General features: G+C 42.1%; 1 protein-coding gene across 1 annotated transcript; it reads left to right on the forward strand.

Annotated features, from left to right (window-relative positions):
* On the forward strand, window positions 1-27843 carry fkbp1b (FKBP prolyl isomerase 1B). Its single transcript, XM_038962375.1, has 4 exons — window positions 1-408; window positions 1160-1207; window positions 26303-26415; window positions 26547-27843. Exons 1-4 carry the CDS (start codon window positions 339-341, stop codon window positions 26673-26675), a joined length of 360 nt encoding a protein of 119 aa, XP_038818303.1. The 5' UTR covers window positions 1-338; the 3' UTR covers window positions 26676-27843.
* The last annotated feature ends 101 nt before the right edge of the window (window positions 27844-27944 follow it).

Here is a 27944-nt window from a genome sequence, read left to right on the forward strand (position 1 = left end):
CAGAGGATGAGATTTGTGTCGAGGTTGGGTATCTCATGCTAAGGTTTTTTCACATTCTTTTAGTACAGGGCTTGTTCGACATTGCAGCCGACTGTGCAAGCGACTGTCGATTGACTGATCTACAAATCACCTTGCGTCATAAATAACTACTCATTATTATTTGTAGAGCAGTCAGTCACAATTTACCCATGATACATAACGGTTGATCCTCTCGAACACGGCCACAATCCTGCATTTCTCAGACTTGATAGAGTACTCGATCAGTGGTCGGCATTGCTGGAGCTTGCATGCACCTTTTAACCACCGACATAGACTAGACACCAAACCTGCTTTATTTTATGCTTTTGCAACCACCATCGCTTTTTATTATAATGGGTGTGGAAATCGAAATAATATCCCCAGGAGATGGTAAGTTTTGCTACATTTGATTTTGGATCGTTATCTGCTGCGTTTGTTTATTTATTTAGCTAGCTAACGTTAGCCATTACGAAATTGTGGGAGATGATGTGTTATTATTATCATGATGCCATGGGAACGTTTAACGGATTTACAGCCAGTGCAAATTATTTAGCTGCATGTTTATTACATACTGCACAACGTGGGCTACATTTATTTTTCAAGCTCCATACATGTTCTTCGGTCTCGCACGGTCACGACATGGAGTGATCCAGCTTTTGTCAAATTAACGTGAGATTTTACTTTTCGTAGCAGGTTAGAAGAATTTACGCAGCAGGTTAGGATAATTAACGTAGCTGGTTAGGAGAAGTAGGCTAAAGTAAGAAAAATAGTTAGGGTTAATTTGATAAAGGCTGGATCCATGACCCTCTCACATATCGTTCTAGAACTCTCGGCATTAATGCCAGCCTTCTATGGACAGCTCCTTCTATTGGGATTGCTGCTTTTATCTGTATTAACACTGACTTTAAGTATTATTTCGATATTACGCAGTGTGTATGTTGATAGTAAAAGGAATACGATATTGTTACTTCCAATAATTTGATGTAACAACATTTCATAAAGAGTGCATGTCAGTCATCATAAGGGCACATCCTATTATTACAGTGTATGCCACACACACACACACACACACACACACACACACACCACACACACACACATAATACATTTGACTAAATATTGTTTGTTTTCATTTCAACAGCAAGGACTTTCCCAAAGAAGGGCCAGACGTGTGTTGTTCATTACACAGGTAAAGAGTGTGTGACAAAAGAGCATCTGGTTGGGAAATTATTGTTTTGTTTTTCACTAGGTGGGTCATTCTCTGCCTGGGGGTTGTCTCTCAGACATCCAGGTCAGACAGACAGGAAAGACAAAGTAAATGTGAACATTCCATCTTGGTGATTACACGTTTATTACATGTTTATAACGTGTATATGGCGTGTAGGGCTGACCACATTTAGTCAACTGGTCGATTGTTTGGTCGTTAGGCTGTTGGTCGATCGAGATTTCTTTACTTGAGCAGTAGCAAAAAAAAAAATAATAATCATGGTGTACGAGACACCTGTCCTATTCGCGCCTGTCTGAGTGGACTAATCCATTGTGGAGGCCGTGGGGATGGCACAGTCCATCAGTCTAAAGCATGTGCTACTGAAGTTGTATATGGTTAAGGACAATGGTGCAACACTAATCAAAATAATATTATTTTATAACAAATGCTCTTTCTCCCGCTTTTAATAGTGGTCGCTGTCCGCAGTTCCGAAACATCAGTGCGCTGTTGAATTGGTGCTTTTTCTTAGACCATGTTGCGATGTGCATAATAGCAAAGTTGTCCTCCCGAGTGGCGCGGTGGTCTAAGGCACGCTGACATGGTCGCCAGGTGTATGGTGTTTCCTCCAACACATTGGTGCGGCTGGCTTCCGGGTTAAGCGGGCATTGTTTCATGAAGCAGTGAGGCTTGGCTGGGTTGTGTTTCGGAGGATGCACAGCTCTCGACCTTTGACTCTCCCGAGTCCGTACGAGATTTACAGCGATTGGATACCACGAAATTGGGGAGAAAAAGAGGCAAATAAAAAAAGTACAAATTATTTTGAGCAAAGTTAACCAGTATATTGGTGTTGAGAACAATGTGGCGGAGTTAGCAGCAGAGTTCGGACACAAGAAAAAAGCCCTTGCCTTAATTGTCTAAGAAAATTAATTAACTTTATTAGGTCTATAATCATTAGCCTAACTCATAAATGTGCCTGGCTTTATAAATTATCCGTATACAGTACCAGTCAAAAGTTTTTCTTTATTTTTACTATTTTCTACATTGTAGAATAATAGTGAAGACATCACAACTATGAAATAACACATGGATTCGTGTAGTAACCCAAAAAGTATTAAACATATCAAAATATATTTTATATTTGAGATTCTTCAAAGTAGCCACCCTTTGCCTTGATGACAGCTTTGCACACTCTTGAAATTCTCTCAACCAGCTTCATGAGGTAGTCACCTGGAATGCATTTCAATAAGTGTGCCTTGTTAAAAGTTAATTTGTGGAATTTCTTTCCTTCTTAATGCGTTTGAGCCCATCAGCTGTGTTGTGACAAGGTAGGTGTGGTACACAGAAGATAGCCCTATTTGGTAAAAGACCAAGTCCATATTATGGCAAGAACAGCTCAAATAAGCAAAGAGAAATGACAGTCCATCATTACTTTAAGGCATGAAGGTCAGTCAATCCGGAAAATGTCAAGAACTTTGAACGTTTCTTCAAGTGCAGTCGCAAAAACCATCAAGCGCTATGATGAAACTGGCTCTCATGAGGACCGCCACAGGAAAGGCAGACCCAGAGTTACCTCTGCTGCAGAGGATACGTTGTTTAGAGTTAACTGCACCTCAGATTGCAGCACAAATAAACGCTTCAGGGTTCAAGTAACAGACATCTCAACATCAACTGTTCTAAGGGGAGTGCGTGAATCAGGCCTTCATGGTCGATTTGCTGCAAAGAAACCACTACTAAAGGACACCAATAAGAAGAAGAGAATTGCTTAGGCCAAGAAACACGAGTAATGGACAATTGGAAATCTGTCCTTTGGTCTGATGAGTCCAAATTTGAGATTTTTTGTTCCAAACGCCTTGTCTTTATGCAACGCAGAGTAGGTGAACGGATGATTGTCAGAAAAATAATATTTATAATAATATCCCTCCTTTTTCATGATCTCCTTCATCTTCTTATTATGATCATCATTTTAATAATAAATAACGTCATTAACATTAGTAGGCTTCGTAGCCAATAGCAGCCTTATATAAATACCATAGAGCTGTATGCCTAAAAGTGCATCCTGTTTAGTCTTAATACCGTAACTTACTTAGGCCTCTATTTCAATACTTATATAGGCTGCTGTATCACTCAATCATTAATTCGTTCATGTGATCATATAGCATATGAGTCATTCATGATGTAAAATGCAATGAAGCATTTTAGTTTAAAAAAAATTAAAAAATTGACCCTTGAATAATTAGCATGAACAATAAATAAACCGTTCCATTTTGGCATGGTTTTTGGTCTTTGCTGTAATAAAGGCTTTACAATTTTAAAAAAACCATTACAACAGACCCTCTGGTATGCTTTTAATGTATTTAGTGTTGTTTACATTGTTCCAAATGGTCAGAAAAATGATATTGTAATCTAACAGCACCTGTTTGTAACACATAATATGCACGCAGCTCTTGCTCCTTACCTTTTTCCTCCTTGATCTCCATTAGGCTATTTTCCACAACTAGTCAAATGTATTCCAAACATCTGTGTCACGCTCTGACCTTAGAGAGCCTTTTTATGCCTCTATTTGGTTTGGTCAGGGTGTGATTTGGGGTGGGCATTCTATGTTTTTGTTTTCTATGATTTTGTATTTCTATGTTTTGGCCGGGTATGGTTCTCAATCAGGGACAGCTGTCTATCGTTGTCTCTGATTGGGAACCATACTTAGGTAGCCCTTTTCCCTCCTTTCAGGATGGGAAGTTGTCTTTGTTTGTGGCACTATAGCCTTAAGCTTCACGGTCGTTTTTTGTATTGTTTATTGTTTTTGTTGGCGTCATCCTAATAAGAAGGAATATGTACGCTCACCACGCTGCGCTTTAGTCCACTTCCTTTGACGGCCGTGACAGAACTTCCCAACACAAAAGGACCAAGCAGCGTGGTAAGGGGGACTCATGGACTAGGGAGGAATTCCTGGACGGTAAAGGACCCTGGAGGCAGGCTGGGGAATATCGCCGTCCCAAGGAGGAGCTGGAGGCAGCAAAGGCGGAACGGCATCGTTACGAGAGAACACGGCTAGCAAGGAAGCCCGAGAGGCAGCCCCAATAATTATTTTGGGGGGGGGTACACGGGGAGATTGGCAGAGTCGTGTTATAGAGCTGCGCCAACTTCCCGTGCTTACCGTGGCGAGCGTCGTACTGGTCAGGCAACGTGTTATGCGGTGGAGCGCACGGTGTCTCCAGTGTGTGTTCACAGCCCGGTGCGCTACATCCCAGCTCCCCGCATCTGCCGGGCTAGGGTGAGCATCCAGCCAGGACGGATGGTGGCGGCTCAGCGCGCCTCGTCTCCAGTGCGTCTCTTCAGCCCAGGATATCCTGTGCCGGCTCTGCGCACTGTGTCTCTGGTACGTCTGCACAGCCCAGTGCGTCCTGTGCCCGCCCCCCGCATTTGCAGGGCGAAGATAACCACCCAGCCAGGACGGGTTGTGCAGGCTCTAAGCTTGAGACCTCCAGTGCACCTCCAAGGCCCAGTGTATCCGGTGCCTCTGCCAAGGACAAAGCCTCCTGTATGTCTCTCCAGCCTGGTGAGTCCTGTGCCTGCGCCCAGAACTAAGCCTCCTGTATGTCTCCCCAGCCTGGTGAGTCCTGTGCCTGCTCCCAGAGCCAGGCTTCCTGTGTGTCTCTCCACTCCAGTGATGATCCATGGCACGAAGCCTCCAGTGATGATCCATGGCAAGAAGCCTCCAGTGATGATCCATGACACGAAGCCTCCAGTGATGATCCATGGCAAGAAGCCTCCAGTGATGATCCATGGCACGAAGCCTCCAGTGATGATCCATGGCAAGAAGCCTCCAGTGATGATCCATGGCACGAAGCCTCCAGTGATGATCCATGGCAAGAAGCCTCCAGTGATGATCCATGGCACGAAGCTTCCAGTGATGATCCATGGCAAGAAGCCTCCAGTGATGATCCATGGCACGAAGCCTCCAGTGAGGGGTCATAGCACGAAGCCTCCAACGACAGCCTCCAGTCCGGAGCCTCCAACGACGGCCTCCAGTCCGGAGCCTCCGGCGACGGCCTCCAGTCCGGAGCCCCCGGCGACGGTCTCCAGTCCGGAGCCCCCGGCGACGGTCTCCAGTCCGGAGCCTCCGGCGACGGTCTCCAGTCCGGAGCCCCCGGCGACGGTCTCCTTAGGTAGCCCTTTTCCCTCCTTTCAGAGTGGGAAGTTGTCTTTGTTTGTGGCACTATAGCCTTAACTTCTTATGGCTGCAGGGGCAGTATTGAGTAGCTTGGATGAAAGGTGCACAGAGGTGCCCAAAGTAAACGGCCTGCTCCTCAGTCATAGTTGCTAATATATGCATATTATTATTAGTATTGGATAGAAAACACTCTGAAGTTTCTAAAACTGTTTGAATTATGTCTGTGAGTATAACATAACTCATATGGCAGGCAAAAACCTGAGACAAAATCCAAACAGGAAGTGGGAATTCTGAGGCTGGTCTATTTTCAACCAAGATCCTATTGAAATCACAGCAAGATGTGGATGAGTTTGCACTTCCTACGACTTCCACTAGATGTCAACAGTCTGTAGAACCTTGTCTGATGCCTCTACTGTGAAGGGGGGCCGAATGAGAGGGGAATTAGTCAGGTCTGCCCTGACCTGACCATGCTTTGACAATGCACGCTCACATGAGAGGGAGCTATGTTCCATCGCTCATCTGAAGTCAATGTAATTTCTCCGGTTGGAACGTTATTCAAGATTTATGTTAAAAACATTCTAAAGATTGATTCAATACATCGTTTGACATGTTTCTACTGACTGTTACGGAACTTTTGGACATATCGTCAGCTTTTAGTGAACGCGCTTCCTGACGTTGGATTTGTTTACCAAACACGCTACCAAAAATAGCTATTTGGACATAAATGATGGACATTACCGAACAAAACAAACATTTCTTGTGGGAGTCCTGGGAGTGCATTCCGACGAAGATCAGCAAAGGTAAGTGAAGATTTATAATGCTTTTTATGAGTTTTGTTGACTACACAATTTGGCGGGTAACTGTATGACTTGCTTTTGTGGCTGAACGCTGTTTTCAGATTATTGAATATTGTGTTTTGCCGTAAAGCTTTTTGAAATCTGACACAGCGGTTGCATTAAAAACAAGTGTATCTTTAATTCTATGTAAAACATGTATCTTTCATCAAAGTTTATGATGAGTATTTCTGTTATTTGACTTGGCTCTCTGCAATTTCTCCGGATATTTTGGAGGCATTTCTGAACATGGCGCCAATGTAAACTGAGGTTTTTGGATATAAATATGAACTTAATCGAACAAGACATATGTATTGTGTAACATGAAGTCCTATGAGTGTCATCTGATGAAGATCATCAAAGGTTAGTGATTCATTTTATCTATATTTGTGCTTTTTGTGACTCCTCTCTTTGGCTGGAAAAATGGCAGAATTTTTCTGTGAGTTGGTGGTGACCTAACATAATTGTTTGTGGTGCTTTCGCTGAAAAGCATATTTGAAAACGGACACTTTGGTGGGTTTAACAACAAGATTACCTTTAAAATGGTATAAGATACATGTGTGTTTGAGGAATTTTAATTATGAGATTTCTGTTGTTTGAATTTGGCACCCTGTACTTTCACTGGCTGTTGTCATAACCCGTTAATGGGATTGCAGCCATAAGAAGTTTAGCTTCACGGTCGTTTTTATATTGTTTATTGTTTTTGTCGGCTTCATCCTAATAAGAAGAAATATGTACGCTCACCACGCTGCGCTTTGGTCCACTTCCTTTGACGGCCGTGACAATCTGACTTCCCCTTTACCTCCTGAGCAAGCAGTGAACATTCTCCCGCTTCGAGTTTATTTGTCACATCCTCTGCATCCATTTTGCTGTCACATGTTCGGAGTTTATTATAACCAATTTATGGTTATGATATGCCATAGGTCCTATTGGTCACGTGCATGCGATGCATGCGTCATGTAAAGAGAGTAAAGGTTGAGGGAATAGGGAATGTTTTTCCTTAACAAATTAGGGATTTTGGTAACAAAACCTTTTTCAGAAATGGCTGTAATTATGTTGCAGCTTCAGCAACACGGATAGCGCGATGAACACTGTTGATGTTCTGTGGTGGTCACTGCAGCAGGGATGAGAGAGAGACAACGGCGCTAGTCAAACAGTCACTCGCTGTCATTTTCTTTTTTACACAGCGCAGCAAGTCTGAGCCCGGCCCGGCACAACCAAATCAATTGCGGTCGGACTCCCTCTAGTCATTTGTGTGTCTTAATGATTTCATCAAACAGAGCACTTAAAGCATCAGACAAGCTCAGTGCATATAGTTGATTTGATTAAAACACATAAGATGTGTCTATATGGAAAAATACATGTTTTAACATTTCGACCATTCGATTGCTCGAAAGAACAGATGACTGTCGGGCGACTAAGATTTTTTTTTGTCGGGGACAGCCCTAATGGCATGTGTGTTGAGGTAACCAGACGTCCCCGATTTCGGGGACAGTCTCCGAATTTGGTGACCTGTCCCTGGCTAGAGTTGTCCCCGGAAATGCCCCCAATTAACCTGCAGAAAGAAAACAACTCTGAAGGTAAATTGAGGCTGATATTTTAATAATCAAAACACTGTGTCCAATCAGATTTGCATGTGAAAATTGTCTATCTCTGTACCCAACTCATTTATTGCTGCAGATGTTTTATGAGAACATTTGAACAGTGATACATTGTAAACACTGCATGAACAACCATTCTGATGGCCAGATAGCCCATCCAACAGCATTGGCTACCAAACCTGGGTGATTCAAAAATGACTTGATAAGCTAAGATTAAGAACTTTGAAGTCGTAATCCATTGCTGGTCACCTTAGTGTGGGTGTACAGTATATCACAAAAGTGAGTACACCCCTCACATTTTTGTAAATATTTGAGTATATCTTTTCATGTGACAACACTGAAGAAATGACACTTTGCTACGATGTAAAGTAGTGAGTGTACAGCTTGTATAACAGTGTAAATTTGCTGTCCCCTCAAAATAACTCAACACACAGCCATTAATGTCTAAACCGCTGGCAACAAAAGTGAGTACACCCCTAAGTGAAAATGTCCAAATTGGGTCCAAAGTGTCAATATTTTGTGTGGCCACCATCATTTTCCAGCACTGCATTAACCCTCTTGGGCATGAAGTTCACCAGAGCTTCACAGGTTGCCACTGGAGTCCTCTTCCACTCCTCCATGACAACATCACGGAGCTGGTGGATGTTAGAGACCTTGCACTCCTCCACCTTCCGTTTGAGGATGCCCCACAGATGCTCAATAGGGTTTAGGTCTGGAGACATACTTGGCCAGTCCATCACCTTTACCCTCAGCTTCTTTAGCAAGGCAGTGGTCGTCTTGGAGGTGTGTTTGGGGTCGTTATCATGTTGGAATACTGCCCTGCGGCCCAGTCTCCAAAGGGAGGGGATCATGCTCTGCTTCAGTATGTCACAGTACATGTTGGCATTCATGGTTCCCTCAATGAACTGTAGCTCCCCAGTGCCGGCAGCACTCATGCAGCCCCAGACCATGACACACACCATGCTTGACTGTAGGCAAGACACACTTGTCTTTGTACTCCTCACCTGGTTGCCGCCACACACGCTTGACACCATCTGAACCAAATAAGTTTATTTTGGTCTCATCAGACCACAGGACATGGTTCCAGTAATCCATGTCCTTAGTCTGTTTGTCTTCAGCAAACTGTTTGCGGGCTTTCTTGTGCATCATCTTTAGAAGAGGCTTCCTTCTGGGACGACAGCCATGCAGACCAATTTGATGCAGTGTACGGCGTATGGTCTGAGCACTGGCAGGCTCTGCAGCAATGCTGGCAGCACTCATACGTCTATTTCCCAAAGACAACCTCTGGATATGACGCTGAGCACGTGCACTCAACTTATTTGGTCGACCATGGCGAGGCCTGTTCTGAGTGGAACCTGTCCAGTTAAACCGCTGTATGGTCTTGGCCACCGTGCTGCAGCTCAGTTTCAGGGTCTTGGCAATCTTCTTATAGCCCAGGCCATCTTTATGTAGAGCAACAATTCTTTTTTTCAGATCCTCAGAGAGTTCTTTGCCATGAGGTGCCATGTTGAACTTCCAGTGACCAGTCAGTATGAGGGAGTGTGAGAGCGATGACACCAAATTTAACACACCTGCTCCCCATTCACACCTGAGACCTTGTAACACTAACGAGTCACATGACACCGGGGAGGGAAAATGGCTAATTGGGCCCAATTTGGACATTTTCACTTAGGGGTGTACTCACTTTTGTTGCCAGCAGTTTAGACATTAATGGCTGTGAGTTGAGTTATTTTGAGGGGACAGCAAATTTACACTGTTATACAAGCTGTACACTCACTACTTTACATTGTAGCAAAGTGTCATTTGTTCAGTGTTGTCACATGAAAAGATATACTCAAATATTGACAAAAATGTGAGGGGTGTACTCACTTTTGTGATATACTGTATGTGCACCAGTTTATGTCTTCTTAGAAGACATGGCTAGAACTCTACTACAAGTGAAGTTGAATACACCTTTAATGTTTGGTGGTGATCAATGTTCTTTCAAAATATTTTCGGCTGAGCGCAAACTTGAACGTTGTGAAAGTTCTGTGCAACTTTTGTGCGCATTTACTGTGAACACCGAGGCTATACATGCTTTAAGTTACAGTTATGGCCAAGTAGTCTACTGTGGCTATTTGATCATAATGTAGGTCTACCAGAGTGGCCTACCATCAAAAACAATGGAGAAAATGCATCCCATAACATTTTAACATGGAAATAGTTGTTCTATCATTCAACCTACAGTAGCAGCCAATGTGTGGTGTTCAATGTAGGCCTAAATTCCGTGAGACTTGTGGAAAAAATATGCAGGGCTTGGCATTAACCTATTCAGACAAGGAGGTGACTTAATATGTGTTGTTTGATGCAAGAAACAACTTCTAAAGTTATCTTAGCTTATTCAAGCCAGTCTCAAAATACAACACTGCCGCTTTAAGACAGACAAAATGCTCTTTACCTGACTTGCTTTTCAAAGATGGCTAGAAATGCACACGTTTTGTGCTCTTGTAGGAAGCAACCACTCTCACATTGCTGACTAGACATGAGCTATAACTGGGTATTAACTCACTAACTAGCAAAGAATATGAACACATGTGCACAGGTGGCTACATGCAGCTCTCACTTTGATCTCAAAACAGTTAGTTCGTTTTGCACACTAATAAGTCTTGCATAGTTAGTTTTGTTTAGGTATGTTGCGTTGAAAGTGGCTAACATTGGGAATTCCCACAGTAAAGGGAAACTTTGATAGTGTTAACTAAATGGGAAAACAAGGAAGTTGAGAGAAGTCCAATCTCGTGCTTCTCTGCGCGGGCTGATATTTCTTCTGGCCGGCAGTCCCGGGAACATTGGTGGTAATACATTTAAAGCTCAACACTTTGTCTTTATGTTGAGTGATTGATTGCTGTTTGGTATATTGTAGCCCAGAAGGCGAGAGTGGTAGGCTACTGGTAGTAATAAAGACATAGGTTACTGACCCTGTTCCTTCTCTGAGTTGAGTTTTTTTGCAGATCATTGAGAGGGAGATAGACAGACCGAGGGAGAAAGAGATATAGATATGGCTGTGCTCAGGCCTAGTCTCCTGCAGTACTCTATATTAAGGCCTGCAGTGCTGCTGTGTTGATGTGTGTAGGGAAGTTGACCCTATTACCGTAACACGAATGCTAAATCTGCATTCTTTCTGACCCCCCCTCTTTTCAGCTCAGCTGTTAATGCCAACCATGTTGAAGAATGAACCTTTTGTGTCAAACCCACTCTGGAAGGAGATTAGTTAACATGTGCTTCATTAGGCCAAAGAGATAAAAACCTTCACTGAATTAGTGCATTATTGATTTGAGCTGAGTATACTAAAATCCATCACGTGCCACACTGCAAAGTGAAGTTCCAACTCACAGAATTTGATGTCTGGCCCAAAGGTGATCACGTCATGTCACATGTAAATGGTTTTGGTAATTGAAATCCTGATGCTATTCATGCTGTGACTGTTTACTGTCGTTGTATTTTGTCAACCATAACAACAGCCATAAAGAAATAAAACACAACACAAACAATAACAACAAATGGACTCTCATTCCCAATAACTTCAGACAACAGATACAAAGGAACAGAACACAAAGATATAGAAACACAAACAGACGGATTCTCATGATCAATATCTTCACATCTACTGGTATACTAACGCAACCTTAAAACATCCATGCACACTGTACTGTGTCTCCCAGTCCCAGCAGTATCTCTGGTCTTATTTTTAACTTCACTTTCACCACTTCCTTATGCTACACACACACAGGCACGTGGTGACCTCGCGGAGCAATGGGTTCTGCTTAAGATAGTATTGTATCCTGAATTAGCCTAGATGTCACTATGGGGCAGTGTCAGACCGCTCCCTGATGCCCATCTCTGACTCACTCGTTCCTCTCTTACATGCAATATCTTGCCTATGGGTCCTCTCCACTCTCCTCTGATGGCGTTTGACCCTATAGGTTCTGAGAATGACCGCAGAGAGAATTGTGGGTGTCACTCTCTTTCTCTGGTGACAGAGTTACGAGCTGCGTAAGCACCAGGGTTCTGTGGGTTCCACAGGCGTCATGTCCCCTCTATATGGGGCTGTTCCGGTTGTCTTGAACCTCCTCTCCAGTGAAACGTGATGATGTAGGCACTTGGATGGTCAATCCCCAAACAGCAGTTATTTGAAAGATTTGAAACTCTCAGCTTAAATTGTTTCCTAGCCATGCAGTAGGCCAACACTTAGATAAAAAAAGGTGTTATCTAGAACCTAGAAGGGTTCTTCAGCTGTCTCCATTGGAAAACCTTTTGAAGAAGCCTTTTAGGTTTCAGGTAGAACTCTTTGAGTTCTATGTAGAACAATGTTCACAGAGGGTTCTACATGGAACCAAAAAGGGTTCTCCTATGTGGACAGCCAAAGAACCGTACTGTTGTGGACGTGTGTGGTAGTAGGACCAGGCAGGGTGACAGGTCTGGCAGGCAGGCAGTATTGGAGTAGTGGGCAGCAGGCCATGTTACAGTATATCCATCAGGAGCCACATAGATTTTTTTATTTCGATTTGAAGCAACCCTCACACACACACACACACACACACACACACACACACACACACACACACACACACACACACACACACACACATACATAGGCCTCTGGCCTTAATGAAAGATGGAAAGATGAAGGTGAGTAGTCTCTAGCAGGAGTTGGAATTGTGTTCCAGACTGGGAGATGGAACAGCATAGTGATTAGTGTGGGAACCATAGTGCATGCAGTATGGTTAAATGCAGCTCACAGATAGCAGCCTTCCTCTCAACACCTTCACTTATTCCTCACACTTTTTAAAAGTTTTGTGTATAATTATTTTCAATACTATACGGATCTCTCATGGCCAAACTACGTAATCTCTTATGGATAGACTACGTAATCTCTCATGGCCAGACTACGTAATCTCTCATGGACAGACTACGTAATCTCTTATGGACAGACCACGTAAACAATCATGGCCAGACTATGTAATCTCTCATGGTCAGACTACGTAATCTCTAATGGACAGACCACGTAAACAATCATGGCCAGACTACGTAATCTCTTATGGACAGACCACGTAATCGCTCATGGCCAGACTACATAATCTCTTATGGACAGACCACGTAAACAATCATGGCCAGACTACGTAATCTCTTATGGACAGACCATGTAAACAATCATGGCCAGACTACGTAATCTATCATGGCCAGACTACGTAATCTCTTATGGACAGACCACGTAAACAATCATGGCCAGACTACGTAATCTCTCATGGCCAGACTACGTAATCTCTCATGGACAGACTACGTAAACAATCATCTGACCAAATAACGTTCTGTTTAGGTTCTACTAAACCCCCCTACAGTACCGTAGTGTAGCTAATTTAATCAAAGTAGCTAAAACCACTTACTAAGAGCAACTGCAGAGATTAGGCCTATTGAGACCAAGGTGCTATGGAGTAGGATAAGAGCAGCAGAGATTGCGCTAATTACAGATGTAAAATCTTCATTTGAGCCAGTTTGCTACAGTAGGAAAATAATCCTGCAGCAACAGGAAATGTGAATTATTATGTGGATTATAATTAATGGACATTTTAGTAGGGGTTGATACAACAAACCTCAAATACACTACATGTTTTACATTTACTGCACTGTAGGAACATTTTCCGGCAACAGGATGATCAAATTAAGATCCTACATCTGTTGCACTACAGTATAGCAGCAGGACTGAAACATGTTGCTTACACCAACATTAAAGATGCAGGGCTACATCTGAGCTGTCTCATTAGGTGAAACACCAATTCCAATGCCAAAGATCCTACTGATATATGAACGACGAAGCAAGAACAGATATTTCTCGTTGACACGTGATCACAGTCCTGTGATGTGTCAACATGTCTATAAGAGCGTGCTGCAGACAGATCGCGTATGTGTGATATCTCCTTACATCTCTGGGCCCTGGTGGACGAGGGGCCGTGTGTGTGTGTGCTGGCGTATGTGTGTGTGTCACGTGTAGACACAGATACAGTAAACGGAGTATAAATAGCCTAGCTGGCCTGGACAGCCTGTTCAGAAAGACATCTCATACTACTCAGGAGGGTCTGGGGGCAAAATCTGAAATGGCACCCTATACTCTATATAGTGCACTACATTTAGCCAGAGCCGTAACGGCCGAAAGTATAGTGCACTATATGGGCATATAGGGTGCCATTTTGGACACACATGGGTCTTCCCTTGGTATTTTCACACCCAACCGAGGCAGAGAACCTGGGATTAAGGGCCAGTTTGACATGCTTTCTACACTGTCTATTTACCCATTGCCTGCCTGATATCTAAGAGGGTCTAGGACTGTGCTACAGGAACAGGAAAGGAAGGATCCTGTTTTATTTTCATTCAACCCCACCCTGACTCAACCAAGATAGGGTGGCCTCACTACATTTTGTATTCAGTTACTCACAGACTGATACAGTAGTTAAGGGTCTGGCTCTCTGCTGCAGGAAGAGAAATGGACCAGCTTTATTTTCTCAAAGCTACTTTGGAACGGCCCCAACTCTGACTTGGAATAGCATGTAGACTTTTTCCTGTTAGAATGGGCTTTAATTTCCAAGGTGCTTAAATATACAGTGCATTCGGAAAGTATTCAGACCCCCTGACTTTTTCCAAATGTTGTTACGTTACAGCTTTATTCTGAAATGGATTACATTTAAAAAAAAATCCTCATCAATCTACACACAATACCCCATAATGACAAAGTGAAAAAACAGGTTTTTAGAAATGTTTGCAAATATATTAAAAATAAAAAACGCACCTTATTTACATGAGTATTCAGACCGTTTGCTATGAGACTCGAAATTGAGCTCAGATGCATCCTGTTTCCATTGATCATCCTTGATGTTTCTACAACTTGATTGGAGTCCACCTGCGGTAAATTCAATTGATTGGACATGATTTGAAAGGCACACACCTGTCTACATAAGGTCCCACAGTTGACAGTGCATGTCAGAGCAAAAACCAAGCCATGAGGTCGAAGGAATTGTCCGTAGAGCCCCGAGACAGGATTGTGTCGAGGCACAGATCTGGGGAAGGGTGACAAAAAATGTCTGCTGCCTTGAAGGTCCCCAAGAACACAGTGGCCTCCATCATTCTTAAATGGAAGAAGTTTGGAACCACCAAGACCCTTCCTAGAGCTGGCCGCCCGGCCAAACTGACCAATCGGGGGAGAAGGGCTTTAGTCAGGGAGTTGACCAAGAACCCGATGGTCACTCTGACAGAACTCCAGAGTTCCTCTGTGGCGATGGGAGAACCTTCCAGAAGGACAACCTTCTCTGCAGCACTCCACCAATCAGGCCTTTATGGTAGAGTGGCCAGACGAAAGCCACTCCTCAGTAAAAGGCACAGGACAGCCCGCTTGGAGTCAAAAAAGGCATCTAAAGACTCTCAGACCATGATAAACAAGATTTTCTGGTCTGATGAAACCAAGATTGAACTCTTTGGCCTAAATGCCAAGCGTCACGTCTGGAGGAAACCTGGCACCATCCCTACGGTAAAGCATGGTGGTAGCAGCATCATGTTGTGGGGATGTTTTTCAGCGGCAGGGACTGAGAGTATAGTCAGGATCAAGGGAAAGATGTACAGAGATCCTTGTTGAAAACCTGCTCCAGAGCACTCAGGACCTCAGAATGGTGCGAAGGTTCACTTTTAAACTGGACAACGACCCTAAACACACAGTCAAGACAATGCAGGAGTCTCTGAATGTCCTTGAGTGGCCCAGCCAGAGCCAGGACTTGAACTTGATCGAACATCTCTGGAGAGATCTGAAAATAGCTGTGCAGCGACGCTCCCCATCCAACCTGACAGAGCTTGAGAGGATCTGCAGAGGAGAATGGGAGAAACTCCCAAAATACAGGTGTACCAAGCTTGTAGCGTCATACCCAAGAAGACTCGAGGCTGTAATCACTGCCAAAGGTGCTTCGACAAAGTACTGAGTAAAGGGTCTGAATACTTATGCAAATGTGATATTTCTTGTTTTTATTTTTACTAAATTTGCAAACATTTCTAAAAACATGTTTTTGCTTTGTCATTATGGGGTATTGTGTAGATTGATGAGGTGAGAAAACAAGTTAATCTGATTTAGATTAAGGCTGTAACATAATAACAAAATGTGGCAAAAACTCAAGGGGTCTGAATAGTTTCCGAATGCACTGTAGTACCTGATAGACATAGGCTAAGTTGTTTTTAAACACATCCAACTGTTTACCCATTCAACAAATGGGTCTTAATCATGTCATACTGAGGATCACTTTACTGTGTAACTGGCCATATAATTCCTGCTTGGGAGAAAATGTAAAAAAATATTACCCATATTGTATTCGAAATAAACATCCTAGCCCGGTTTCACTGTGGCTTTTATTTGAAATATGGGTCATAATGTTTCCGTCTTCTGGAGCACTTTACTGTGCCTATAACTCCAGTCTAGCCAGGGGAGATACATTATTAACAGATGGTAATCACCCTGTGGTCTTCGGAGCCGTCGACTCCAGGCTTGGACTCCCGCCCAGTGGCCCTGCGGGCAGGCAAAGCAGACTGATATCTGGGCGACAGGGATTCCTGGAAGCCTGCGGTCCTACTAAGTTTAGGGGGAATGAAAGAGGAGAAGCAGCCAGTACTGTACAAGACTCACATCTCTGGGTGAACCGTCCCCTGCCTGACCGGGCTTAGCATGCTAGGCTAGTTTTATTGCCAAATATTTACGCTGATGTTATGTCTGTCTACTGTGGTGGTATAAATAAATCATGGGTTATTTTAATACAACTTGGATAAATCATGGGTTATTATAATACAACTTGGAAACGATGCTTACGCACATCTTACGAGATGTGACAAGTTCCTCAGATTGAGATGCTGAACTGTCATGTTTTTTTGTGCAGGTGAGGGTGTTGATACCGTGGGCAATGGTGGAAAAAGTACCCAATTGCCATACTTGAGTAAAAGTAAAGATACCTCAATAGAAAATGACTGAAGTAAAAGGGAAAGTCATGCAGTAAAATCTTACTTGAGTAAAAGTCAGTGTCTAGTTTTAAATATAAATATACCTAAGTATCAAAAGTAAAAGTTAATTATATAAATCCTTACAAATTCCTTTATATTAAGCAAACCATTAAGCAAACTAGATAGCACAATTTATTTTTTATTTTTTACGGATAGCGAGGGGCACACTCCAACACTCAGACATTTACAAACAAAGCATTTGTGTTTAGTGAGTCCGCCAGATCAGAGGCAGTAGGGATGACCATGTATTATCTTGATAAATGCGTGAATTGGACAATTTCCCTGTCCTGCTAAGCATTGGAAATGTAATGAATACTTTTGGATGACAGGGAAATTGTATGGGAGTAAAAAGTACATATTCTCTTTAGGAATGTAGTGGAATAAAAGTAGTCAAAAATATAAATGGTAAAGTACAGGGTCTGGTTGCATAAAACATCTTGAGTGTTTCCCTTAAGGGTTTACCTTAAGAAATAATTGTCCCTTACCCAAGGCAGTTGTTTAAGGGTGTTGCATAGAGCCACTCAAATATTTCCTTAGGTATGGGCATACTTAAGGGGTTTTATGGTAGTTTGAAGGCATGTATGGCAGAAAGAGTATCTGGTTACCATGGAGACAGACTCAATCACTGACTAAAAGTCTCCTCAAAGAGATCACTTTCAATTTGTGAGATAGTAAAATATAACTTCGATAATCAAGAAAGGATAACCAAATTGCTTCAGAAGATAACAAACCATGTTTCTTGTAGTTACTTTTTTCTCAACTTGTTTATATTACTTTCTAGTACATCAAGCTAACTTACAGAGTAGCAATAGCTAACTAGCCACCTAGCTTTGTAGCCATAGATTGTGCACCTTCCATTGTTTAGCTAAGTAGCTAGCTAGCTGGTTGTTGTTTCCCTTTTGTAACCAAAGCATATGAAAGCAAATTTCACCTCCACAAATGCTGTTTACATTGATATCCATACTGAATGAAGCAGTTAAGGGACCTCATGGGCACCCTTAACCTTTTCACTTAATTTAAGGGGGAATTCACCTTAAAATGTTTAGTGCAACTGACTTAAAGTTAAGGAAACTTTAAGGGAAAAGATGAGGGAAAAATGTACTTAAGGTGTTTTATGCAACCCGGCCCAGATACCCCCCCCAAAATACTTAAGTATTTTTACTTAGTTACTTAACACCACTGACCGTGGGTCAGGTGAGGTGAGGGTGTTGGATTGGTCAACAATGGCTGTTTTTGGAACAGTCTAGTGTCGTATTCTATAGGGGTATTATAGTCCCATATGTCTTCTTCATGTTGACATCAACATTTCTTCCATTTACGCAATGAAATAACCTATATTTATCGTTACTGTATTTGCTAATGGTCAGATTTTTGCCAGGCCAAATCTATAGTACCAATCAAAAGTTTGGACACATCTACTCAAGGATTTTTCTTTATTTTTACTATTTTCTACATTGTAGAATAATAGTTAAGATATCAAAACTATGAAATAACACATATGGAATCATGTAGTAACCAAAAAAAGTGTTAAACATAATATATTTTATATTTGAGATTCTTCAAAGTAGCCACCCTTTGCCTTGATGACAGCTTTGCAAACTCTTAGCATTCTCTCAACCAGCTTCATGAGGATTGCTTTTCCAACAGTCTTGAAGCAGTTCCCACATATGCTGAGCACATGTTGGTTGCTTTTCCTTCACTCTGGGGTCCAATTAATCCCAAACCATCTCAATTGGGTTGAGGTCGGGTGATTGTGTAGGCCAGGTCATCTGATGCAGCTTTCCATCACTCTCCTTCTTGGTCAAATAGCCCATGCACAGCCTGGAGGTGTGTTTTGGGTCATTGTCCTGTTGAAAAACAAATGATAGTCCCACTAAGCACAAACCAGATGGGATGGCGTATCGCTGCAGAATGCTTTGGTAGCGATGCCGGTTAGGTGTGCCTTGAATTCTAAATAAATCAAAGACAGTGTCACCAGCAAAGCACCCCCACACCATCACACCTCCTCCATGCTTCATGGTGGGAACCACACATGCCGAGATCATCCGTTCACCTACTCTGCGTCTCACAAAGACACGGCGGTTGGAAACAAAAATCGCAAATTTGGACTCATCAGACCAAAGGACAGATTTCCACCGGTCTAAAGTACATTTCTTGTGTTTCTTGGCCCAAGCAAGTCTCTTCTTCTTATTGGTGTCCTTTAGTAGTGGTTTCTTTGCAGCAATTCGACCATGAAGACCTGATTCACACAGTCTCCTCTAAATAGTTCATGTTGAGATGTCTGTTACTTGAACTCTGGGAACCTTTTATTTGGGCAGCAAGCTGTGGTGCAGTTAACTCTAATGAACTTATCCTCTGCAGCAGAGGTAACTCTGGGTCTTCCTTTCGTGTGGCGGTCTTCATGAGAGCCAGTTTCATCATAGCGCTTGATGGTTTTTGCGACTGCACTTGGAAGAAACGTTCAAAGTTCTTGAAATTTTCCAGATTGACTGACCATGTCTTAAATTAATGATGGTGTCAGGCGTGTGCATACTTGAGATGAAGTCAGGTGTAGGAGAGCAGAGAATTGTAAACAGGTGCGCACACTTTATTACGGCAGGAGAGATATACAGACGGACGCAGCTGCGTCAAAAACCTCCTCCAGCCAACAAGGCAAAGTGTATAGCGCGCACAATAGTCACACAACATAAATGTATGACAATACAAATAAGCTTTGTGAAAACACACGGAAAATAACAAACGCTTAGCCTAGTGCGTACAAGACGTAACACACAAATAATTTCACACAAACACATGAGGGGGAACAGAGGAATGAATACATGCAGTGTGATTGGGGAATGCAAACAAGGTGTGAATGGAACAAGACAAAACAAATGGATCATAGAAAAATGGAGCGGCGGTGGCTAGAAAGCCGGTGACGTCGAACGCCGCCCGAACAAGGAGAGGGGCTGACTTCGGCGGAAGTCGTGACAGATGGACTGTCGTTTCTCTTTGCTTATTTGAGCTGTTCTTGCCATAATATGGACTTGGTCTTTTACTAAATAGGGCTATCTTCTGTATCCCACCCCTACCATGTCACGACACAACTGATTGGCTCAAACACATTAAGAAGGAAAGAAATTCCACAAATTAACTTTTAACAAGGCACACCTGTTAATTATACAACGGGTGGGTCTAATCCTGAATCCTGATTTGTTAAAAGCTCATTCCAGCCGATGTCTATTCCACAAGTTAAATCTAGGACGTTAAAATGCCTATTTACTCTGTTCCATCTGACTGCGCAATCCACTGTCTCATCAGCCCAGGCAGGGAAGTTATAAACTTGATCTCCACTATAAGAAGCATCAATACATTATGTCACATTTCTTTTAGACTAACATTTAGTTTTCAACAACGGAGATCTGTATAGACCTTACTGTCTGTCTCTCCGACATTTTCAATGTTCAAATTCAATCTCCAACTGTCTCATAGTAATGAACGTGTAGGGGTCGGGAGTCGGGACGAGAGAGAGAGGCATGCAGGCAGCGTTTCTCTGCCAGTCGAAATCATTAATTAGGTAGCATCTTTTTTATCGATTTATAAAAAATAAATGTCAATTGAAAAAAGGTAAAACGAAACGAAGTGCAGCTAGTTTGCAGTCTTTCCAGCTTCAGTTTTAAATGATTGTGTTAGCTGTGTTGTTGGCTAGCTCCTCTGAACAACAGTGTCCTAACAAGAGAGCATATTTTCTATGCCAGGTAAAATTGTGCCTCATTAGTTCATTGTTATGGAGGTATCCAAATAAATGTCACTATAAATCAGCTTAAACAAATGCAGCTACTGTTGATATTCTGTTTGACGTGACTAAGTTATCCGTAGTTGGCTAGCTAGCATGCAAGGGATAAGAACGTTGCCAGCCAGTATGGCAATGGAACATTTAGAATGAACGACTGGGTCGTGTCCATAGATACAGAACAAAAAGGCTGAACGACTGGATCTCATCTCTGGCAATTGAACCAATAGTACGAACGACCAGCCGGCTTGAGTAGCAACCCTAGATTTGTTTCGGGACTATATGTTGTGGAAGGATGAAATAGTATGAATACGTTCATCAAAATAACATTTTTAATGAAAATATGTCAATCGTTATTTGAATATGTTGGTAACGCGTTGTATAAAAGTGATAATGCCCCCGAAGCCGGTGTTTGGAGGATATATTGGAACGGTTTGCCTAACAACACCCGTGCCAATATATCATCCAAACACCGGCTTCGAGGGCATTATCACTTAATTGAAATGCATTCCAGATGACTGCCTCATGAAGCTGGTTGAGTGAATGCCAAGTGTGTGCAAAGCTGTCATCAAGGCAAAGGGTGACTACTTTGAAGAATCTCAAATATAAAATATATTTAGATTTGTTAACACTTTTTTGTTTACTACATGATTTCATATGTGTTATTTCATAGTTTTGATGTCTTCACTATTATTCTACAATATAGAAATTAGTAAAAATAAAGAAAAAACCTTCAATTAGTAGGTGTCCAAACTTTTGACTGATACTGTACATTAAAAAAAATATTATTAGGATTTTGTCTCAGTATTCTACCCAAGCCTGTGAAAGGTGAATTATTAAGTATTTTCTGCAGTGTCTCTGTCTCAGTGCCTCTGGTGGAAGTGTTTAATGGGCCTAATGTTAGCATGCCTGAACGGACAGATGTTCATGGGCACATTCATTGTCGTGCCACTACTGAATCTCTGCCTGTCCTGTATCTGTCTGTGTTTCCCCTGTGTTCTAGATGCAGGCGAGACATGGCCTAGTTAACCATCAGAAAGAATCTACAGAAAGAATCAGGCCACTGCCTCCTATTTCAAATACCCTTTGGTCATTTAGAAAATTGAAATGAGCCCACGATCTGGATAATGAAACCCAGTGGAATTACTCTTGTTTTTGTGCCAGCCCTGTATTATCAGAATCTGCCTTTGATGTTGGAATTTGGAATGCTATGATTCCTAGGCATTCCAGACAGTTCCTTGCTGCTGAGGTGAAGGATTGCCTGACCTTGTGTAAAACAGTGCTCTGTTTTGTTTTAGTTTGTTTTTAGGGGAATTGTTTGAATGACTTGAATGTAACTGATCTTTGTGAGGAAAATATACTTGTGTAGGCCTTGCTTTGTGTTCAAATGATGCTACAGGATTATCTCCATCAACATAGCAAACAGTTTAAGAGACTGACGGTCTGGATTTGGTAACAAGTGAGAGAGACTTTGTTATTTCTTCAAACAATCAATCTTTATTATCGATTTAAGTATTGGAATCTGTCCTCTCTGTCATAATAAATAAGCAACAGAGGACATGGAAATCAGATTATATCCCAGAGAAATAGAAGTGCAGTAAATGTAAGTAACCTAATCTATGTTCATTTAACTGTTAGCTCCGAGGGTATTGTCTGCAATAATCATATGCACATAGCATTTTATTCCACTGTTTGCACTGAAACTGTCTGCCTTAGGAAGGAGCCCACTGTGGGCAGCCCACTCAGTACTATTGACTCAAATGTAAATGTCACTGACATGTCTACCTTGGACCAGCCACTCAGAATAGCACTAAAAACAAACAAGTAACCCAGAAAAGGACAAAAAAATTGCCCATATTAACATATGTAGCCTGAGAAACCAGGTTCATGAAATTGACAACTTATTAACATCAGAAAACAATCATATTCTGTCCATCTCTGAAACACACTTTGATCATTCATTTGATGACTCAGTAGTAGCTATACATGGTTATAGAATATATAGGAAAGATAGAAATGCAAATGGTGGAGGTGTTGCCATGTATGTCCAGAGTCATATTCCTGTTACGTTGGAAGAGGATCTCATGTCAGATGATGTGGAAGTAATATAGCTACAGGTTCATGTGCCTCACCTAAAGCCTATTCTCGTAGGAAGTTGCTATAGACCACCAAGTGCTAAAAGTCAGTATTTGGACTATGTGTGTGAAATGTTGGAAGATGTATGTGATATCAACAGAGGTATATTTTCTGGGTGACCTAAATATTGACTGGTTGTCATCCATCTGCCCACTCAAAAAGACTGGCTCAAGTAATCAGTCAACCTACCAGGATATTTACAAACAGAACAGGAACTAAATCATCCATTTGTATTGATCACATCTTTACTAATATTGCAGAAATCTACTCTAAAGCAGTATCCACACCCATCGGATGTAGTGATCCTAATATAATAGCCATATCTCGAACAACCAAAGTTCCAAAGACTGGATATTATGATCATACAAGAGGCTTTTCAATGATTCCTATGTTGAAGGTGTGAAAAATATTTGTTGGTGTGATGTGTGTAATGAGGAACATCTGGATACTGCACTTGAAGAATTAATGAAACTGCTTCTTCTGGTTACTGATAGGCATGCTCCCATCAACAAACTGACTGTTAGAACTGCCAAATCCCCATGGATAGATGAGGAATTGAAAAACTGTATGGCTGAGAGGGATGAGACAAAGAGAATAGCAAATAAGTCTGACAACACAGCAGACTGGCAGACATACAGGAAATTGAGAAATCACATAAGTAAACTAAACAAAAATAAACTGTACTATGGAACATAGATAAATTATGTAAAAACTGATTGTAAAATGCTCTGGAGTACTTTAAATTAAATTTTAGGCAAGGAAGCTCCACCTTTGGCAGATGGCTTGTTCACAACAAAACCCTTTGATATTGCCAACCACTTTAATAACTTTCTTGTTGACAAGATTAGAAAACTTAGACATGACATGCAAACAACAAATACTGAGCCTTCATATTCATGCATAATGGACCAAATAATGAAAGACAAGCACTGTAGTTTTGAGATCCACAACGTGGTTGTGGAAGAAGTGAAAAAATTGTTACTATCTAGAAATAAGGACAAACCACCTGGTACCGACAACCTGGATGGTAAATTGCTGAGGTTGGTAGCGTAATACATTGTGACTCCTGGTTGCCACATCTTAAATTTAAGCCTAGAAGACAGTGTGCCCTGTGGTGTAAATTCTAACCAAGTGAGAGAGACTTTGTTATTTATTCAAACAATCAATCTTTATTATCGATTTAAGTATTGCAATAATGGAGCTGGTCAACGACCACCCATCGGTAATCGTTGAGAGCCCAACGAGCAGATTGGGGTTACAGCTCTTTATAGCAAAGTACATCCTCCTGAATGTTCATGACAAACAACAGACGTCTGGAATGGGTCACAAGGTTAGGTTATGTATGTGAGAAAGGAGTATCCCCCAGCCAGATAGCATTTGCTGTGTTTTGCGTCATTGTCCTGTTGAAAAACAAATGATAGTCCCACTAAGTTCAAACCAGATGGGATGGCTTATCGCTGCAGAATGCTGTGGTATCCATGCTGGTGTGCCTTGAATTCAAAATAAATCACGACAATGTCACCAGCAAAGCACCCCCACACCACCTCCTCCATGCTTCACGGTGGAACCACACGTGCGGAGATCATCCGTTCACCTACTCTGCGTCTCACAAAGACACGGCGGTTGGGACCAAAAATCGCAAATTTGAACTCATCAGACCAATGGACAGATTTCCACCGGTCAAATGTCCATTGCTTGTGTTTCTTGGCCCAAGCAAGTCTCTTCTTCTTATTGGTGTCCTTTAGAAGTGGTTTCTTTGCAGCAATTTGACCATGAAGACCTGATTCACACAGTCTCCTCTGAACAAATGTGTCTGTTACTTGAACTCTGTGAAGCATTTATTTTGGCTGCAATTTCTGAGGCTGGTAACGCTAATGAACTTATCCTCTGCAGCAGATAAGTCTGCGTCTTCCTTTCCTGTGGCGGTCCTCATGAGAGCCAGTTTCATCATAGCGCTCAATGGTTTTTGCAACAGCACAAAGATCTTGACATGTTTTGCATTGACTGACCTTCGTGTCTTAAAGTAATGATGGACTGTCGTTTCTCTGCTTATTTGAGCTGTTCTTGCCATAATATGGGCTTGGTCTTTTACCAAATAGGGCTATATTCTGTATACCACCCCTACCTTGTCACAACACAACTGATTATCTCAAACGCATTAAGAAGGAAAGAAATTCCACAAGTTAATGTTTAACAAGGCACACCTGTTAATGGAATGCATTCCAGGTGACTACCTCATGAAGCTGGTTGAGAGAATGCCAAGAGTGTGCAAAGCTGTCATCAAGGCAAAGGGTGGCTACTTTGAAGAATCTAAAATATATTTTGATTTGTTTAACACTTTTTTGGTTACTACATGATTCCTTATGTGTTATTTCATAGTTTTACATTTACATTTACATTTTAGTCATTTAGCAGACGCTCTTATCCAGAGCGACTTACAGTAGAGTGCATACATTTTATTACATTTTTACATACTGAGACAAGGATATCCCTACCGGCCAAACCCTCCCTAACCCGGACGATGCTATGTCAATTGTGCGTCGCCCCACGGACCTCCCGGTTGCGGCCGGCTGCGACAGAGCCTGGGCGCGAACCCAGCCCAGCCTGGGCGCGAACCCAGAGACTCTGGTGGCGCAGCTAGCACTGCGATGCAGTGCCCTAGACCACTGCGCCACCCGGGAGGTTTTGATGTCTTCACTATTATTCTACAATGTAGAAAATTGTAAAATTAAAGATAAACCCTTGAATGAGTAGGTGTGTGCAAACTTTTGACTGGTACTGTAGGTACATTGCAGTTAGTCCAGAACAAAGCAGGACATATCGCACTTAGATGTACATGGAGGGAAAGTGTCAATAGCATGCATGTCAAGTTCTTCTGGCTCAAAGTTGAGGAGAGATTGACTGCATCACTATTGGTCTTTGTGTGAGGTATTGATGTGTTGAAGGTATCGAACTGTCTGTTCAAGCAGTTGGCACACAGTTCGGACACTCATCGGTAACAAAGACATGCAAAGACAGGCTGGGAAAGGCACACAGTATTAAATAAAGCCTACGTGGAACTCTACCACCCCAGGTAACTCAAGCTAGCAATAAAACCAGTTTAAAAAAACAGATACAAGAACACCTTTGTGCACTAAGGGGACTGTGAAGAGACACAGCCATTTTATATATATTGTATTGTAATTTGCACTGTGCTATGCATTAGACCTAGATATTGTGTGTACGTACTGATATGTAGGCTGTGTGTGACATTATAAAATGTATTTCAGTCATTGACTAATAATGTTCCCTACTATGTATTATGTCATGTTTCATGTGGATCCCAGAAAGAGTAGCTGATGCTTTTGCAGCGGCTAATGGGGATCCTAATAAATACCTACAAGCACACTTACGTGTACACAGTAGTACTCATATAAAGCAGAACACATGAAAATAAGAAACTTTCAAACGCCTACCTGAACCTAGGAAGATCATTGACTTAACAGTGTTTGTGTGATATCTCTCTACCAGGTATGCTGCAAAATGGAAAGAAGTTTGACTCTTCTCGAGACAGAAACAAGCCCTTCAAGTTCAAGATCGGGCGACAGGAAGTCATCAAGGGCTGGGAGGAAGGAATCGCACAGGTGAGACTGCATTGTCTTATGTTAGGTAATGCGCTGCATCTGCACTCATGATATTTTATGATAATATTGCAACATATGATACGCAAGCGTTGACAATTCCTCTGTTGTCTCCCGCCCTCTCTCTGCCCCAGATGAGTGTGGGTCAGCGGGCGAAGATCACCTGTACTCCTGACATGGCTTATGGAGTCACAGGTCACCCCGGGGTCATCCCCCCTAATGCCACCCTCATCTTTGACGTTGAGCTCCTCAAGCTGGAGTGAGTGACCCCTCTCTGGGGTCGGGTGAAAGGTCAAATGTGGCCTAAAAGGTCACTCACTACCTCCCCGTTGAGGGGGTAACATTGCCCCACACCATCGAGCAACCAACCCCGAGCAACCAACCCCCTCTGCTCCTTAGATTTTTGTTGCATCTTCAACTACTCAATACTTAAGGATCTACTGCTTTGTTGCCAACTTAGTATTATTGTAGATGGATGCTGCCTGACGCTAAACTGATTTTTAGACTTTTTACACACTCATGATACCATAGTTTGGCTTCCTCTGTCTTAATGTATGTCCATCAGCATTGCTTTTTTTTTTTTTTTAGGTTGTACATTTTATTGAATCTGTATGACAAAGAAACATAGTAGAACCATCCGACGAAGGCCGTAATATATTGCAATGGAATGTCACTGCCTTACTGTTTTCCAAAGCACAAAACAAGGTGTAACAGTACAGATACTCTGTATCTCAGGATTCCTTAACTCCGGTCCTGTAGAGCTACTGGGTGTGGCTAGGCTTTTGTTCCAGCCTAGTACTAATGCAGATTGAAGGTGTGTTAGTGCTGGTCTGGATCAAAAGCCTGCACACTCCAGTAGCTCTCCAGAACGGGAGTTGAGGAACTCTGTCGTATCTTGACTAGGCATTACCAACCACTCTCTGCATTGCCACTTTTGATAAAGGTCTGTCCTGCTGAAAGCTTTAAAGGTTAGTAGTTTTCCTTGACCATGACACCTGAGCAGGTAACACCAGCAGTGTATTCATTACACCAATTCTGTTGCAAAACATTTCTTAAATGGAGGCAAACGGATCGAAACGGGGAGTGCCTAGCTAACTTTGTCCATTATAAACTCTCGTTTTAGTTGCAAAACTTTTTGGACTAATGATTACACCCTGGTAACACTACAACTAGGGCCTGGTGTTGTTTCTGGTTAGCTCACATGGTCATGAAAAACCCTGCATAATGATAACTGATGTTTCTGTGTTTAGTACATTTTGTATCCATCAAACATTTACTTCAAGAATACCACAGATATGACTTAATGAAGGACATCAGGAACACAAATGCACTGTACAGTACTACTCTTACAACCCATGGATAGTTTGGATACTATGACTGTTTAATCGATCAACTCTTAATAAAAACGGTGAGAACTTTGTTTATTGAAAATCTGTGAACTTGAGTTGTGTGTGTGCGTGCACGCGTGTGTGTTCAAGTTCTTGAGAGCTTCCCCTTACAAAAATGTACCATGGTAGTACAATGAAAAAACT

This window comes from Salvelinus namaycush, chromosome 24 (assembly GCF_016432855.1).
Source record: "Salvelinus namaycush isolate Seneca chromosome 24, SaNama_1.0, whole genome shotgun sequence".
Classification (NCBI taxonomy): Eukaryota; Metazoa; Chordata; class Actinopteri; order Salmoniformes; family Salmonidae; genus Salvelinus; species Salvelinus namaycush.

Bases quoted from the DNA above. Each gene is read 5' to 3' on its own strand.
- fkbp1b (XM_038962375.1), top strand. From the start codon at position 339: ATGCTTTTGCAACCACCATCGCTTTTTATTATAATGGGTGTGGAAATC. The intron at 1,208-26,302 runs GTAAAGAGTGTG...TCTCTCTACCAG, and splicing joins GTGTGTTGTTCATTACACAG to GTATGCTGCAAAATGGAAAG. The intron at 26,416-26,546 runs GTGAGACTGCAT...TCTCTGCCCCAG, and splicing joins GGGAGGAAGGAATCGCACAG to ATGAGTGTGGGTCAGCGGGC.